General features: G+C 42.0%; 1 protein-coding gene across 1 annotated transcript in view; it reads right to left on the reverse strand.

The window, feature by feature from the left end:
* LOC124041752 (gamma-1-syntrophin-like) overlaps positions 1 to 14,552 on the reverse strand; it is a 61,517-nt gene that overhangs the window by 18,568 nt on the left and 28,397 nt on the right. The window contains exons 2-12 of the mRNA XM_046359722.1: positions 13,814 to 14,128; positions 12,721 to 12,775; positions 5,352 to 5,486; positions 4,195 to 4,251; positions 3,906 to 3,963; positions 3,768 to 3,811; positions 3,320 to 3,361; positions 2,895 to 2,997; positions 2,493 to 2,575; positions 2,014 to 2,144; positions 1,579 to 1,708 (exon numbers count right to left, since the gene is read on the reverse strand). Of these exons, the coding sequence (XP_046215678.1) occupies positions 1,579 to 1,708; positions 2,014 to 2,144; positions 2,493 to 2,575; positions 2,895 to 2,997; positions 3,320 to 3,361; positions 3,768 to 3,811; positions 3,906 to 3,963; positions 4,195 to 4,251; positions 5,352 to 5,486; positions 12,721 to 12,747 (810 nt within the window). The 5' untranslated portion in view covers positions 12,748 to 12,775; positions 13,814 to 14,128. The remainder of the gene's footprint in view (positions 1 to 1,578; positions 1,709 to 2,013; positions 2,145 to 2,492; positions 2,576 to 2,894; positions 2,998 to 3,319; positions 3,362 to 3,767; positions 3,812 to 3,905; positions 3,964 to 4,194; positions 4,252 to 5,351; positions 5,487 to 12,720; positions 12,776 to 13,813; positions 14,129 to 14,552) is intronic.

Here is a 14,552-nt window from a genome sequence, read left to right on the forward strand (position 1 = left end):
ATAATGTGCTTTGTCTCAACAGACCTTTTTTTCTGCTGAAACTCTAACACGTTCAAAAGTAACTACTTAAACAATATTTCTAACATAAAACGTGGGGAATGGTCAGAGGCGTTTTCTATAGAAAACTAATGTTATTTTGTTTGTTATTTTGTGATGTCATTACACATGTTTAAAAAGGAAAGACTGTAACATAGTGTATATGCTTTCTAAATGTACAAAGTTTCCATACTATGCATTGTGCATGTAATATGAACAATTGTGAAAGTGTTTTTGTTAAGAAAGGGATGTGATTTGAGATATATGTTTGTTATAACTGTGCAGAGTAAGTAGTCACCGCCCCTGAGTGAGTTCAGAAAGTGTGTCATCTTGATGGAACTGTCCATTTCGAACAAACTGTATAACATGATGGGTTAAGAAATTGACATACTAGACCACAAAAGTGTCAAACTGCAGCTGCACGTTTGAAGTGGTTTGAACAGTGAATCTCAATACGAGGTAGAGACGATAAACTCACCTCCCGGACAATCACTGGTCTGATTAGCTGTCCCAAGTAAAGTATCTTCAAAAGCGAATTTAAGTGGGGCCATTCTACTACTCTGCTCAAACCATCGTATTACGCGACTCTCATCACACCACTTGGAACCATCGACACGGCTGGCTAGCCTATCTTCAAAGAAGCATCTTCGAGAGCGAATGGAAAGAAAATAAACTCTGTAGTTTTGTACTTCCTCGCCTGATCTTTACCAGGTCCACTTACTCATTAAATACTAATGGACGACATGGTATTCATTTGGAAAAATCTTCTTTGGTGCTCAGAGATAGCAACACTAAAAAACAAAACCTCTAATTTGCTTTCTGTCAGGAGGATACAAAGTGAGGACAGTCCAACCAGTAAGATACAGAGCTGACTGGTACACACACATTCCTGACCCTGTTTGTTGAGCACTATCCATCTGGAAGTAAAACAAAGCACTAACTTGTTCCCCACACACCCAGCCAGAGAAAGCTTTTTCCAAGATGTCCAAACAGAGAAATGGAGCATAGGACACAGTTGCTATCTCCAGAGTTCTTTTCAATTTGCTTGCCACCTCTCGGCATTATTATTATTGCATAATGCATCATTCTGAATTATAGATGATACAAATGCCTAGTTAGCTTGGGGTTATAAGTGTATGCCGTTGCTGTCTCCAAGAGCCAACTCTGATCTTGTGACCTACGGCTCTAAAAAATAAGTGGATGTTTTCATGCCCCATAGTATGAAATGACATTCATATATATAGAGTATGTGACTTATATGATACATTTGACACATTTATTGATACAGTTAGCTGTTTTTCCCTCATTACAATCTTGTCTCATTGCTGCAACTCCCCAACAGGCTCGGGAGAAGTGAAGGTCGAGTCATGCATCCTCCGAAACGTGACCACTAAATCCCTTTTACAGCCACACACAATCCATATTACTGTAGTAATACAGTGCTCTATTGTATTTTTCAAAACCAAACCTGTTGATATTGAAGGCTACGAAAAAATCTACCTATCTTACTCATGTTTTTGCCTTCAGTTTGATTGTACTCACATTGTGCTTGGTGAGAGCTGATATGTTAGTTGTGATTGATTGGAGCCAATCTAGGCAGTCTTCAGCAGCGGGGCACGTGATAACCCCACTGCAAACCCCATCCACAGCTATGACTTGAAATGCATTTCTCCTATAGAAATCATAATCACTATACATTCAAGAGAAATAAGTAACAGTCAAGCAAGCTTTGCAGCAAAACTGCCAGTGTCTGACTTCATAATTTGAATAATCGCGAGGTATTTACAGGAGACAAGTCATTTTAACACAGAGTCACCAAAGTCCCTTACCAGGGGACCCCTCTCAAATAGCAGAGGCACCGGGGTCACTGAACCTTCAGCAGCAGTGACAGTGTGCCAGAAAATGGCCCATGACTGCATTTTTACAACAAGTGGTCTCCGGTCCCCCTGCTGCAGCACAGCACTCAGCTTACTGTACCTGCAGACGTCAGAGCCGGGGACGTGCTGTGACAGACGAGAGTGGAGGAGAGGAATAAGGCGCAGGTCCACCCATCTCTTCTCCCACCGGAGCCCAGGGGACGTGGGCCAAGATGAGCAGGACAGTGTGTCCTGCAGGAGTTTATACACACAGAGAATGGAACACCTCATCGTTTGGCACTTCATATACTCCCATGGCTTACTAAGATGTCAACATCCCAAGCCTGTTCATGATTCATACGGGTAGATGTAGATGCAGCAGAGGCTGTATAAGTACAAGCCATTGTGGAACTACTGAATAATTGTTTTTAACTCTTCTCTGGCCCAGTGAAAGAGTGAGAAAGAGTTAGAGCACCCGGACTGTCACCGTCTGCCTGTGAAGACCACTGTGGAATAACAGCCTACTGGCCATGTTTCAAGAATTGCAGAGAGAAGAGATATGGCTGAAAGTTATGTAGAAATGAGAATGTTGAACTGTACCGTGTTGTTAGGATGATAGTTCAGGTGTAAGCCACTGTCGCATAGAGGGGAGGACGTTCCACTGCTCTGGTCACTTGGAACACCTGGGAGTAGAATGACATTCAGAAGTTATTAAAAAAGTAATATTATCGCTTCTTCAGCCTTGGTACAATATTCACTGGAACTTTTCTATCTAGCTCCATTTCAGGTAATAACAATATTCAAAACAACTTTTATTTCCAGCTCTATTTCCATAATATACCAAATAACAGTCCGACGATGCATGAATCATCATATAATCCATGTGTAGATGGAGAAGGTTCTTTCTCTAATCTTGTTCTCATTTCCTCTCATCACATCCTTGGTGAAAATAACACAGTTTCAGCTCTGATATTTCTTTGGAGGTTTCTAAGATAGGCGTACATGTGCAGTCTTCACAGAGAGGCAGTTTCAGAAAAGCTGGCGTCTTCTTCAAGAAAGAAACAGTCAGAGTGACATCCTCTCCGGCATTTCGCAAAACCTGCACCTGGAAAGGGAAATGAGGAGGATTGTCAACACTGCCATTGGACTTCTTATAGTCTTAAACTCATTTCAACCACGTACTTGGATGACGGATGTAGTGCAAATTCCCTTCTTTAGAACAAGTAGATTAGATATTGGTTGAAAACCTGGGAGATTTATGCGGCCTCACGCATTTGGGAGGTTGAAACATACAAACTGGGGAAAAGGTATAAAACTGATCTTACGGGGCCCACAGATGAGGTAGAAAAAGTGAAACGAGATAAGCTGGCGGTGAAAGTGTTGCAGCTTGCAGTGAAATATGAGATATGAAGTTGTCAGCTTCTTACCACTTCCTCGTGGCGATAGCTTCGAACATTGATTCCATTTATCTAAACACAAACAGTCTTGTGGTTAGCAACAATGATATCAGATCCATTAAACTGAGCATGTGCATAATATGCTTTTATTTTTAACATCATTGAAGGTGTGTTTGAAAACGGGGTCCTTGATTCGTAGAACAGCAATCAAGTGTGTTTTACATATCTGGCGTCCGTGCTCAAAAATAGCATTGCTGCAAAACAATGAAAGCTGACAGTGACAGTTGCAACGAAGATCTCTATAGCAAATGTACACTACGTTCTCCCTGGCCATGCCAACACATTGCTCGGTGCACTCATATATCGCATAGTGATCCATCAGCAGAGTTTGAAGGGGTTAGAATTCAACCAGACCTGTAGTACAAACACTGAACACCAGGCAGAAGAAACTGTCACGATACTCATCATCATCGCTTACCTGGAGGATCCCATCTCCGATAAACAGCAACCCAGACAGTTCAGCTGCAGACAATACATTATATATTATGTTTGGGCGAAGAAATAATCATTGGTAAGGCATAATGAAATGGATAGATAGAACTAAAAAAGAGCTTACCTTTTTGCTCTTTTGATATTTTTGATATCACAACAGGGATTTTGTGTTCCGCGCCTCCCTAGGGAGGTGATTTACATAGTTATGTAGTTTGTTGCACAAACAAATAGAGGAAGTGAAAGAAACAGAGGGAAAAAAGAGAGAAACTATTGTGTCTTCCCGCATAGGCTACTCCATTAGTCTACTGTTGATATGAATCAATTGTGGTTTTAAAAGATCAATTGCATTAGGTGAAAGTCAATTAAAAGATAGAATAGGGAGAAAACAACAAATCAATGGCAATCTAAATTACCTTAATGCTCAAACCAAAACCTCCAACCGTCTGTCTTCTGATGGTTACAGTTCTCTCCTGCAAGGAATCAGATAGATTAAAGAGACCGTGTTTATTATGGCGATACTTAGAGTTGAATTTGACTTGACTTTAAGTTTTACCGTAGATGCAAATGAAAGAATAACAGAGCTGACTGATACAGGTAGCCTAGTGGTTTGAGCGTTGAACTTGTAACCGAATGGTTGCAAGGTCGAATCCCTGAGCTGATGAAGAGTAAAAATCTGTCGTTCTGCCCCTGGACAAGGCAGTTGACCCACTGTTCCTAGGCTGTTGTTGAAAATAAGAATTTGTTCTTACCTGATTTGTCTAGTTAAGTAAAAAAAATACAAGGAAGGTAATAAAGGAAAGGTCCCTTTCTAAATGGTGCTTGATATGAGACATGGGTTTCTCTCCTGTTTTTGTGCATACAGTACGTATCATTACACACTTAATGTAAGTTTACATCAAGTTACTGTAAGGGCCAGAGCATGTTTGAGTACAACCAGGTACAGGGTGTGTATGCTGGACCAATGAGGTTGAGACATGCTTAGGCATGGACCAATGAGGTTGAGTGTCTGGCTCTTGTTCTGTTTATTGTATAATCTCATCAGTCATGCTAACACCTCACTCTCATGGTTCCAAATATACAGTAATTCTCGCCTGACATGACGTTGTTCTTGTAATTGAAACACCCTTTAATATGAATATTGATTTATGGTTTTACAATTGACTGAAGTAGCTCTTCCATGCGCATATGGTCATTCACATCCTGTACCATTGTCAATATCTTTATATTGTTACCCCAGATACAGTGTGTGTGTGTGTGTGTGTGTGTGTGTGTGTGTGTGTGTGTGTGTGTGTGTGTGTGTGTGTGTGTGTGTGTGTGTGTGTGTGTGTGTGTGTGTGTGTGTGTGTGTGTGTGTGTGTGTGTGTGTGTGTGTGTGTGTGTCACCATCTACAGAAGGTATGGGCAACTCTGAACTCATGATGAGGGGCTGCAGAGGCTCACAGGTCAGCGTATCCACATTCATACCCACACATACAGTCAATGCCGGCCCTAGCCTTTTGGAGTGTCTGTAAACGAGCTGTATGATGTCAATGCGTGGTATTTTATGTGACAGGCACGGCAGGTTACTTACACTCGAATAAAATGGTTCTCCTGACACGCAGATGACATCTTGCTCTTGAATTGTCAGAATGTCTTTCGCCAAGTGCAGTCGAATACTGAAAGGCTCTTCGTTACCATCTTGCAGCAGATAAACCCCAGTCTTCGTCTGCAAAGTAAATCAGTGGAAAAATAATTTCTAATTTCTCCGAATGAACTGGCCATGAAATGAAATGAAAATGTCATCGAATTGGAAAGGCATTGTAGAGACTTTTGGCAGAGTGACACGGAGAACGCCCTATGGACGTTTTACAATAGGCTAGGAAAAAATCTATCATAATTCATGATCAATTCAGGGAAACCTTTTTTGACCCACTAATGTTTTGCATACATCTTCCATATTATGTTTCAATTCCATTAAAGGAAGACCAGATAAATATGGACTCACTGATTAAGGTTAGTTCTCAGTCAAATATGTGCTGAACTGGCAGGGTGAGAAATTAGTGTTGAACTTTATCTTAGGCCTGGACATGTTCCAATATATTCAGCTTCACTAATTAGTGTGAATTGCATAAATGTTTTATGCACTGTGCTATAACATTAATCTGAGCTAAATATATTGTCGTCTAAGCCCTGAAAATTAAACCAGATAACTGCAATGATATGCCTCTTAATAACAGACAAAATAAACAATTAGTTACAATGGTCTAATTGAATATATCTCCAATGAAATAATTCAGAATCATTTTAGTCCATCCATCTAAGATTCTAACATAACGCTCAGTCACCAGATATGCATTTCTCAGTGTTGCGCAAAAGAAATGGATGAGAGAAATCATCATCATATCCCGTGATCCATTTAAAACATGATAATCTGCATACATTTGTATTCTGCATAGCCAATTCCCCACCAGCTTTTTGGAATGCCTGTCCTGTCCTTGAGACTATGGTTAAGTCTAAATATCTAAATAAGAGAAGCACCTTCACCTGACATGATTACTAATGTAGAGCCAAGTGGGCCAATGTCACTGAGCATCCTTGACAACACACGCAGTAGTGTCACCGAAGGACACATTAGTCACCAGTTTGCATTAGTCACATTAGTCACCAGTATTTTTAGTCAGAAATGTCAGCTCGATTACAGGTAAGGCATCTCAAATAATGATATTTACATGTACTGTATCTAGCTCTGTGTAAGGAAATCATGGCAGCTCAGCTGCCGGCATGGCAACTCATAGAATGACATTTACTTGTACTGTACACAACCTGGATGAGTATTATTGAGAGAGAGAGAGAGCGAGAGCTCCACCCTGCTACCACACAGTGGGTAAACACAGCTATTTCCTGTGACTGTGCCTCAAAACCAAATGTTTACCTGGCCCACCCCTCTACTATGGACATGAACAGCCTTTATGACCAGGTCCACCTATACAAGGCACATTTCCCACCTTCGCCTGGACCCTAAAGGACCCCCCCCCCGGACCTACACATAGAGGACCCAGACCGAGAGGACCTACATTCAGACCACAACACCACCAGCCACATCCACACCCCCACCCCAACCAATCAACACCCCCTCAAGTCAACCATGCCCACACCCATTTAGGCCCCCTCAGATCAGACCTATGCCCCTCCTGCCCATCCAATGCACCCCATCTTGCCTATGTCGTTCTGTACCATCACTCATTCATATATCTTTATGTACATATTCTTTATCCCTTTACACTTGTGTGTATAAGTTAGTAGTTGTTAGGTTAGATTACTCGTTGGTTATTACTGATTATCGGAACTAGAAGCACAAGCATTTCGCTACACTCGCATTAACATCTGATAACCATGTGTATGCTACAAATAAAAATTTATTTGACCCCACCCCCACAAAGAGGACCTCAACAAGGAAGTCACACATACGCCCAAGCTAAAGTCACACACAAAGAGCCCAAGTCTTTGAAAGCCAAGTTAATAAACAGATCACTGATAATTTCGAATCCCACAGTACCTTCTCTGCTGTGCAATCCGGTTTCCGAGCTGGTCATGGGTGCACCACAGCCACGCTCAAGGCACTAAACGATATCATAACCACCATCGATAAAAGACAGTACTGTGCAACAGTCGTCATCGACCTGGCCAAGGCTTTCGACTCTGTCAATCACAGCATTATTATTGGCAGACTCAATAGCCTTAGTTTCTCAAATGACTGCCTCGCCTGGTTCACCAACTACTTCGCAGACAGAGTTCAGTGTGTCAAATCGGAGGGCCTGTTGAATGGACCTCTGGCAGTCTCCATGGGGTACCACAGGGTTCAATTCTCGGGCCGACTCTTTTCTCTGTATACATCAACGATGTCGCTCTTGCTGCGAGTGATTCCCTGATCCACCTCTACGCAGACGACGCCATTCTGTATACATCTGGCCCTTCTTTGGACACTGTGTTAACTAACCTCCAAACGAGCTTCAATGCCATACAACACTCCTTCCGTGGCCTCCAACAGCTCTTAAACACTAGCAAAACCAAATGTATGCTTTTCAACCGTTCGCTGCCCTCACCTGCCTGCCCAACTAGACTCACTACTCTGGACGGTTATGACCTAGAATACGTGGACAACTACAAATACCTAGGTGTCTGGCTAGACTGTAAACTCTCCTTCCAGACTCATATAAAACATCTTCAATCTAAAATCAAATCTAGAATCGGCTTTCTATTTCACAACAAAGCCTCCTTCACTCACTCTGCCAAACTTACCCTAGTAAAACTGACTATCTTACCAATCCTACCGACTTTGCCGATGTCATTTACAAAATAGCCTCCAACACTCTATTCAGCAAACTGGATGCAGTTTATCACAGTGCCATCCGTTTTGTCACCAAAGCCCCATATACCACCCACCACTGCGACCTGTATGCTCTAGTCGGCTGGCCCTCGCTACCTATTCGTTGCCAAACACACTCGCTCCAGGTCATCTATAAGTCTATGCTAGGTAAAGCTCCGCCTTATCTCAGCTCACTGGTCACGATAACAAGACCCATCCATAGCACACGCTCCAGCAGGTATATCTCACTGGTCATCCCCAAAGCCATCACCTCCTTTGGCCGCCTTTCCATCCAGTTCTCTGGTGCCAGTGACCGGAACGAATTGCAAAAATCGCTGAAGCTGGAGACTTACATTTCCCTCACTAACTTTAAACATCAACTACCTGAGCAGCTAACTGATCGCTGCAGCTGTACATAGTCCATCTGTAAATAGCCCACCCAATCTACCTACAGTACCTCATCCCCATATTGTTTTTTATTTGATTTGCTGCTGTCTTTTGCATACCAGTATCACTAGTTACACACAATCATCTGCTCATCTATCACTCCAGTGTTAATCTGCTAAATTGTAATTACTTTGCTACTATGGCCTATTTATTGCCTTACCTCCTCATGCCATTTGCACACACTGTATATAGACTTTATTTTTTTCTATTGTGTTATTGACAGTACGCTTGCTTATTCCATGTGTAACTCTATGTTGTTGTTTCTGTCACACTGCTTTGCTTTATCTTGGCCAGGTCGCAGTTGTAAATGAGAACTTGTTCTCAACTAGCTTACCTGGTTAAATAAAGTTGAAAAAATTAAATAAAAGATGCTAAGCATGCTCTGCTCGACCAACTCCACACGACCAACAACATTGTACACTTTATGGAACACAAAGCCTTCACTATCTCATCCTGGAATACCCAAGGCCTGAGGTCATCTGCCATTGGCCTAAAGAGCATGAACCTGGATTTAATCAAAGAAATTGTAAATACAGACATTGCCATCCTAGAAGAAACATGGTGTAAAGGAGATCGACCCACTGGTTTCCCTCTAGGTTACAGAGAGCTGATAGACCCCTCCACCAAACTACCAGGTTTGAAACAGGGAAGGGACTCAGGGGGTATGCTAATTTGGTATAGAGCAGACCTAACTCACCCCATGAAATTAATCAAAACAGGAACATTCAAAAGGAAATGATCTCAACAAAGGAAAATGTCCTCCTGTGTGCTACCTATATCCCCCTGCTAGAATCACCATACATTAATGAAGACAGCTTCTCCATCCTGGAGGGGGAAATCAATCATTTCCAGGCCCAGGGACATGTACTAATCTGTGGCGACCTAAATGCCAGAACCGGACAAGAACCTGACACCCTCAGCACACAGTGGGACAAACACCTGCCTGGAGGTGACAGCATTCCCTCCCTCATATGCCCCCCCTCGGCATAACTATGACAACATAACTAACAAAAACGGGTCACAACTCCTGCAGCTCTGTCATATGCTGTGTATGTACAGTCATGGTCAAAAGTTTTGAGAATGACACAAATATTAACTTCCACAAAGTTTGTTGCTTCAGTGTCTTTAGATATTTTTGTCAGATGTTACTATAGAATACTGAAGTATAATTACAAGCATTTCATAAGTGTCAAAGGCTTTTATTGACAATTACATGAAGTTGATGCAAAGAGTCAATATTTGCAGTGTTGACCCTTCTTTTTCAAGACCTCTGTCTGCAATCTGCCCTGGCATGCTGTCAATTAACTTCTGGGCCACATCCTGACTGACAGCCCATTCTTGCATAATCCATTCTTAGTTTGTCAGAATTTGTGGGTTTTTGTTTCTCCACCCGCCTCTTGAGGATTGACCACAAGTTCTCAATGGGATTAAGGTCTGGAGAGTTTCCTGGCCATGGACCCAAAATATCAATGTTTTGTTCCCCGAGCCACTTAGTTATCACTTTTGCCTTATGGCAAGGTGCTCCATCATGCTGGAAAAGGCATTGTTCGTCACCAAACTGTTCCTGGATAGTTGGGAGAAGTTGCTCTCAGAGGATGTTGTGAGTAAAATTGTGAGTGAGCTCACTCCCTTGGCTGAGAAGCGAGCCCACTCCCTTGGCTGAGAAGCAACCCCACACATGAATGGTCTCAGGATGCTTTACTGTTGGCATGACACAGGACTGTTGGTAGCGCTCACGTTGTCTTCTCCGGACAAGCTCTTTTCCAGATGCCCCAAACAATCGGAAAGGGGATTCATCAGAGAAAATTACTTTACCCCAGTCCTCAGCAGTCCAATCCCTGTACCTTTTACAGAATATCAGTCTGTCCCTGATGTTTTTCCTGGAGAGAAGTGGCTTCTTTGCTGCCCTTCTTGACACCAGGCCATCCTCCAAAAGTCTTTGCCTCACTGTGCATGCAGATGCACTCACACCTGCCTGCTGCCATTCCTGAGCAAGCTCTGTATTGGTGTTGCCCCTAACCCGCAGCTGAATCAACTTTAGGAGACGGTCCTGGAACTTGCTGGACTTTCTTGGGCGCCCTGAAGCCTTCTTCACAACAATTGAACAACTCTCCTTGAAGTTCTTGATGAATCCAAAAATGGTTGATTTAGGTGCAATCTTACTGGCAGCAATATCCTTGCCTGTGAAGCCCTTTTTGTGCAAAGCAATGATGACAGAGTGATCTCCAGCCTTGTCCTCGTCAACACTCACACCTTTGTTAATTAACGAGAGAATCACTGACATGATGTCAGCTGGTCCTTTTGTGGCAAGGCCGAAATGCAGTGGAAACATTTTTGGGGATTCGGTTCATTTGCATGGCAAAGAGGGACTGCAATTAATTGCAATTCATCTGATCACTCTTCATAACATTCTAGAGTATATGCAAATTGCCATCATACAAACTGAGGCAGCAGACTTTGTGAAAATTAATATTTGTGTCATTCTCAAAACTTTTGGCCACAACTGTACATAGTCAATGGTAGGCTTCGAGGGGACTCCTTTTTTATCTGTTATTTTACCAGTTAAGTTGACTGAGAACACATTCTCATTTGCAGCAAGGACCTGGGGAATAGTTACAGGATTAATGAGCCAATTGTAAATTTGGGATTATTAGGTGACCGTGATGGTTTGAGGGCCAGATTGGGAATTTAGCCAGGACACCGGGGTTAACACCCCTACTCTTATGATAAGTGCCATGGGATATTTAATGACCTTAGAGAGTCAGGACACCCATTTAACATCCCCTCCAAAAGGGATATTTTTTAGAACAGAGGAAAGAGTGCCTCCTACTGGCCCTCCAACACCACTTCCAGCAGCATCTGGTCTCCCATACAGGAACTGACCAGGACCAACCCTGCTTAGCTTCAGAAGCAAGCCAGCAGTGGTATGCAGGGTGGTATGCTGCTGGCGAGCTACACAATTGTACCTATGATAGGTACACCTATAGCTCATCTCTTGGCAGTAGTACTGTAGACTACTTTATCACTGACCTCAACCCAGAGTCTCCCAGAGCATTCACAGTCAGCCTACTGACACCCCTATCAGAACACAGCAAAATCACAGTCTACTTGAACAGAGCAATATTAAATTACAAGGCATCAAAGCCAAAGGAACTGAGTAATATTAAGAAATGCTATAGATGGAAGGAATGTAATGTAGAAACCTACCAAAAAACAATTAGGCAACAACAAATTCAATCTCTTTTAGACAACTTCATGGACAAAACGTTCCACTGTAATAGTGAAGGTGTAAACTTGGCAGTAGAAAATCTTAACAGTGTATTTGACCTCCCAGCTTCCCTATCAAATATAAATATTTCAAACAGAAAACTGAAGAAAATGAACAACAATGACAAATGGGTTGATGAAGAATGCAAATACTTAAGAAAGAAATTGAGAAACCTGTCCAACCAAAAACATAGAGACCCAGAAAACCTGAGTCAACACCTTCACTATGGTTCATCACTAAAACAATACAGAAATACACTATGGAAAAAGAAGGAACAGCATGTCAGAAATCAGCTCAATGTAACTGAAGAATCCATATACTCTAACCACTTCTGGGAAAATTGGAAAACACTAAACAAACAACAACACAAAGAATGATCTATCCAAAATGAGGTTTATGGGTAAACCACTTCTCTAATCTTTTTGACTCTATAACAAAGAACAAACAGCAAAAACATATACATGATCGAATACAAATCTTAGAATCAACTATTAAAAACTACCATAACCCACTCGACTATACATACCTTGACCTAAACATCAGCGCTAAAATTTAAGGTTAGCTTTGACTATGTACAGACTCAGTGAGCATTGCCTTGCTATTGAGAAAGGCCGCCGTAGGAAGACCTGGCCTCGAGAAGACAGGCTATATGCACACTGCCCACAAAACAGGTGGAAACTGAGCTGCACTTCCTAACCGCCATCACAGCAGCAAGATTTCTGACCTCTTGTTGTGTTCCAAAGGTTAACACGTGTCAGCTGTTGAGTACGCTGTCAAGTCAAAAGACATAACACTAGTCACCATGGCACACCAATTTGCTCCAATTATCTTTGCAAAATGCTAAGGGATTGAAAGCTATTCAACTCAAATTGTAGCTACCTCTTCATTTGAAGTCTTGAAATCCATGTGCTATGGCACAGTGAGGGAATCTGCCCTGGAAAAAGAAAGAAGAAAGGAAATTGAATTGGCTTCCTGAACAAGATACCTAGCAGTTTGTCAGAGACATGGTTCTTCTCATTTGTAGTAATAACACAGATTGACCAAGCTCTTCGTGATGGTGTATCCCTTTCCACTTAATATAAACACAAAACCCACCGGCATGGTCTGCCTATTTTCATTAATGTCATGTCGTCCTTATAGGAATGAACAATTTGAATCCAGAGTAATAGATTTGCATTGCAATTTCACTTCTTTCTAGCAGACTCCTGTGCAGAACCCCATGGATTAATCATGGAGGAAACCAAAGACCATTAAATGTCTATGAATAATTCATAAGCTGAAGGTGAGAACCTAAGTATCTACAGATGTAAGATCTTAATTTGATTACCCTGTTGCAGGAGAACTGTCCATCAATGCAAGAAATGCTATGTATTTGAGGTTTAAAAAGTCTTCTTCTGTAATTTGACATTTCAGACTTGATTTCCCCTTAGGAACAATGTATCAACTGCCAAAAAATGTCCATTCATTATAATCCACATAAGAATTCACATTTCCTGCTGCTGCATGATTATGTTCCTGCTGTAGAAAACTGGCTCAAATTAAGATCTTAATCTGTACCCTGATTAATGTTTGAATATGGAATCCATTGCTCCTGACTGACTGTGTTACCATATCTGTTACTGTGTTACAGCAGGGCTAATAATTAAAACAGTGAGACACGCGACAACCAAAGCTGATGGACACATGTCTCTGCAGTAGCCCAGTAGTACTGCAGTATTAAAACATGCTACAGCTGAAGCTGTTGAAGACAAGTCACAGATGAAGGCGTAGCAAAGTTCTGTTCTTTAGTTGTAAAAGAGGTGGTTTGAGACAGAGCCATAAATAAATGGCTCTGGTTTGGGATGAGGATAAATATAAACATGTGCTTCCCTTATCCTCAACTTTGTAATAAACAAACTGCTGTCCTTGAAAATGAATTAATTATACTAAAACAACATTGTGCTTGTGATTTTAGTATATATTCAAGTCTCACCTCAGTAGAAAGGCCTCCGGCTCTTTGTCTGTAGAGGTCTAGCCATCAATCAGGCAGGTGAGCACTGATTCTACCTGTGGCAGAGGAGCTTCCCTGGGCATGGCTGTGGGGGGACTCAGGCTCTCACCTGGAGCTGGTGATGGAGCCTAGCCTATGGTGGGCTTGGTTTTGGACCACTCTGGGCACTGACCGGCCTGGTGTATGGGCTGTTGTTATGGCCAGGTTGTTGTGGCCAAGGTGCTGTCCCAATCCTTATGGTGGTTAGGGAGTGTGTCTGATGGCAGACTCAGGAGCAGTTCCACTCAGATCCAGACTCTAAGGACCACAAGAGCTGAGATTAGAAAAATACATAACATTTGAGTCAGTCTGCGAGGTAGTGGGAAACTAGACCATGAGGCTATAAAGGGCTTATCCCCCAAAAGTATATCACAGTAATAACCCATATGGTTTGTGTTCTTTAATGGAAGCCTCTCAAACATAATCCAGGTAGAAGCAGGAATTCCCCAGGGTATCCGTTTAGGTGCCTCAATATTTACTAACGACATGCCACTGGCTTTGAGTAAGGCCAGTGTGTCTATCTATGACTCAACACTATACACATCAGCTACTACAGCAACTGAAATGACTGAAACACTTAACAAAGAGTTGCAGTTAGTTTCGGAATAGGTAGCAAGGACCTAAATATTTCCAAAAGTAAAAGCATTTGATTTGAGACAAATCATTCACTAAACGCTAAACC

Source organism: Oncorhynchus gorbuscha, linkage group LG08, assembly GCF_021184085.1.
Source record: "Oncorhynchus gorbuscha isolate QuinsamMale2020 ecotype Even-year linkage group LG08, OgorEven_v1.0, whole genome shotgun sequence".
Taxonomy (NCBI): domain Eukaryota; kingdom Metazoa; phylum Chordata; class Actinopteri; order Salmoniformes; family Salmonidae; genus Oncorhynchus; species Oncorhynchus gorbuscha.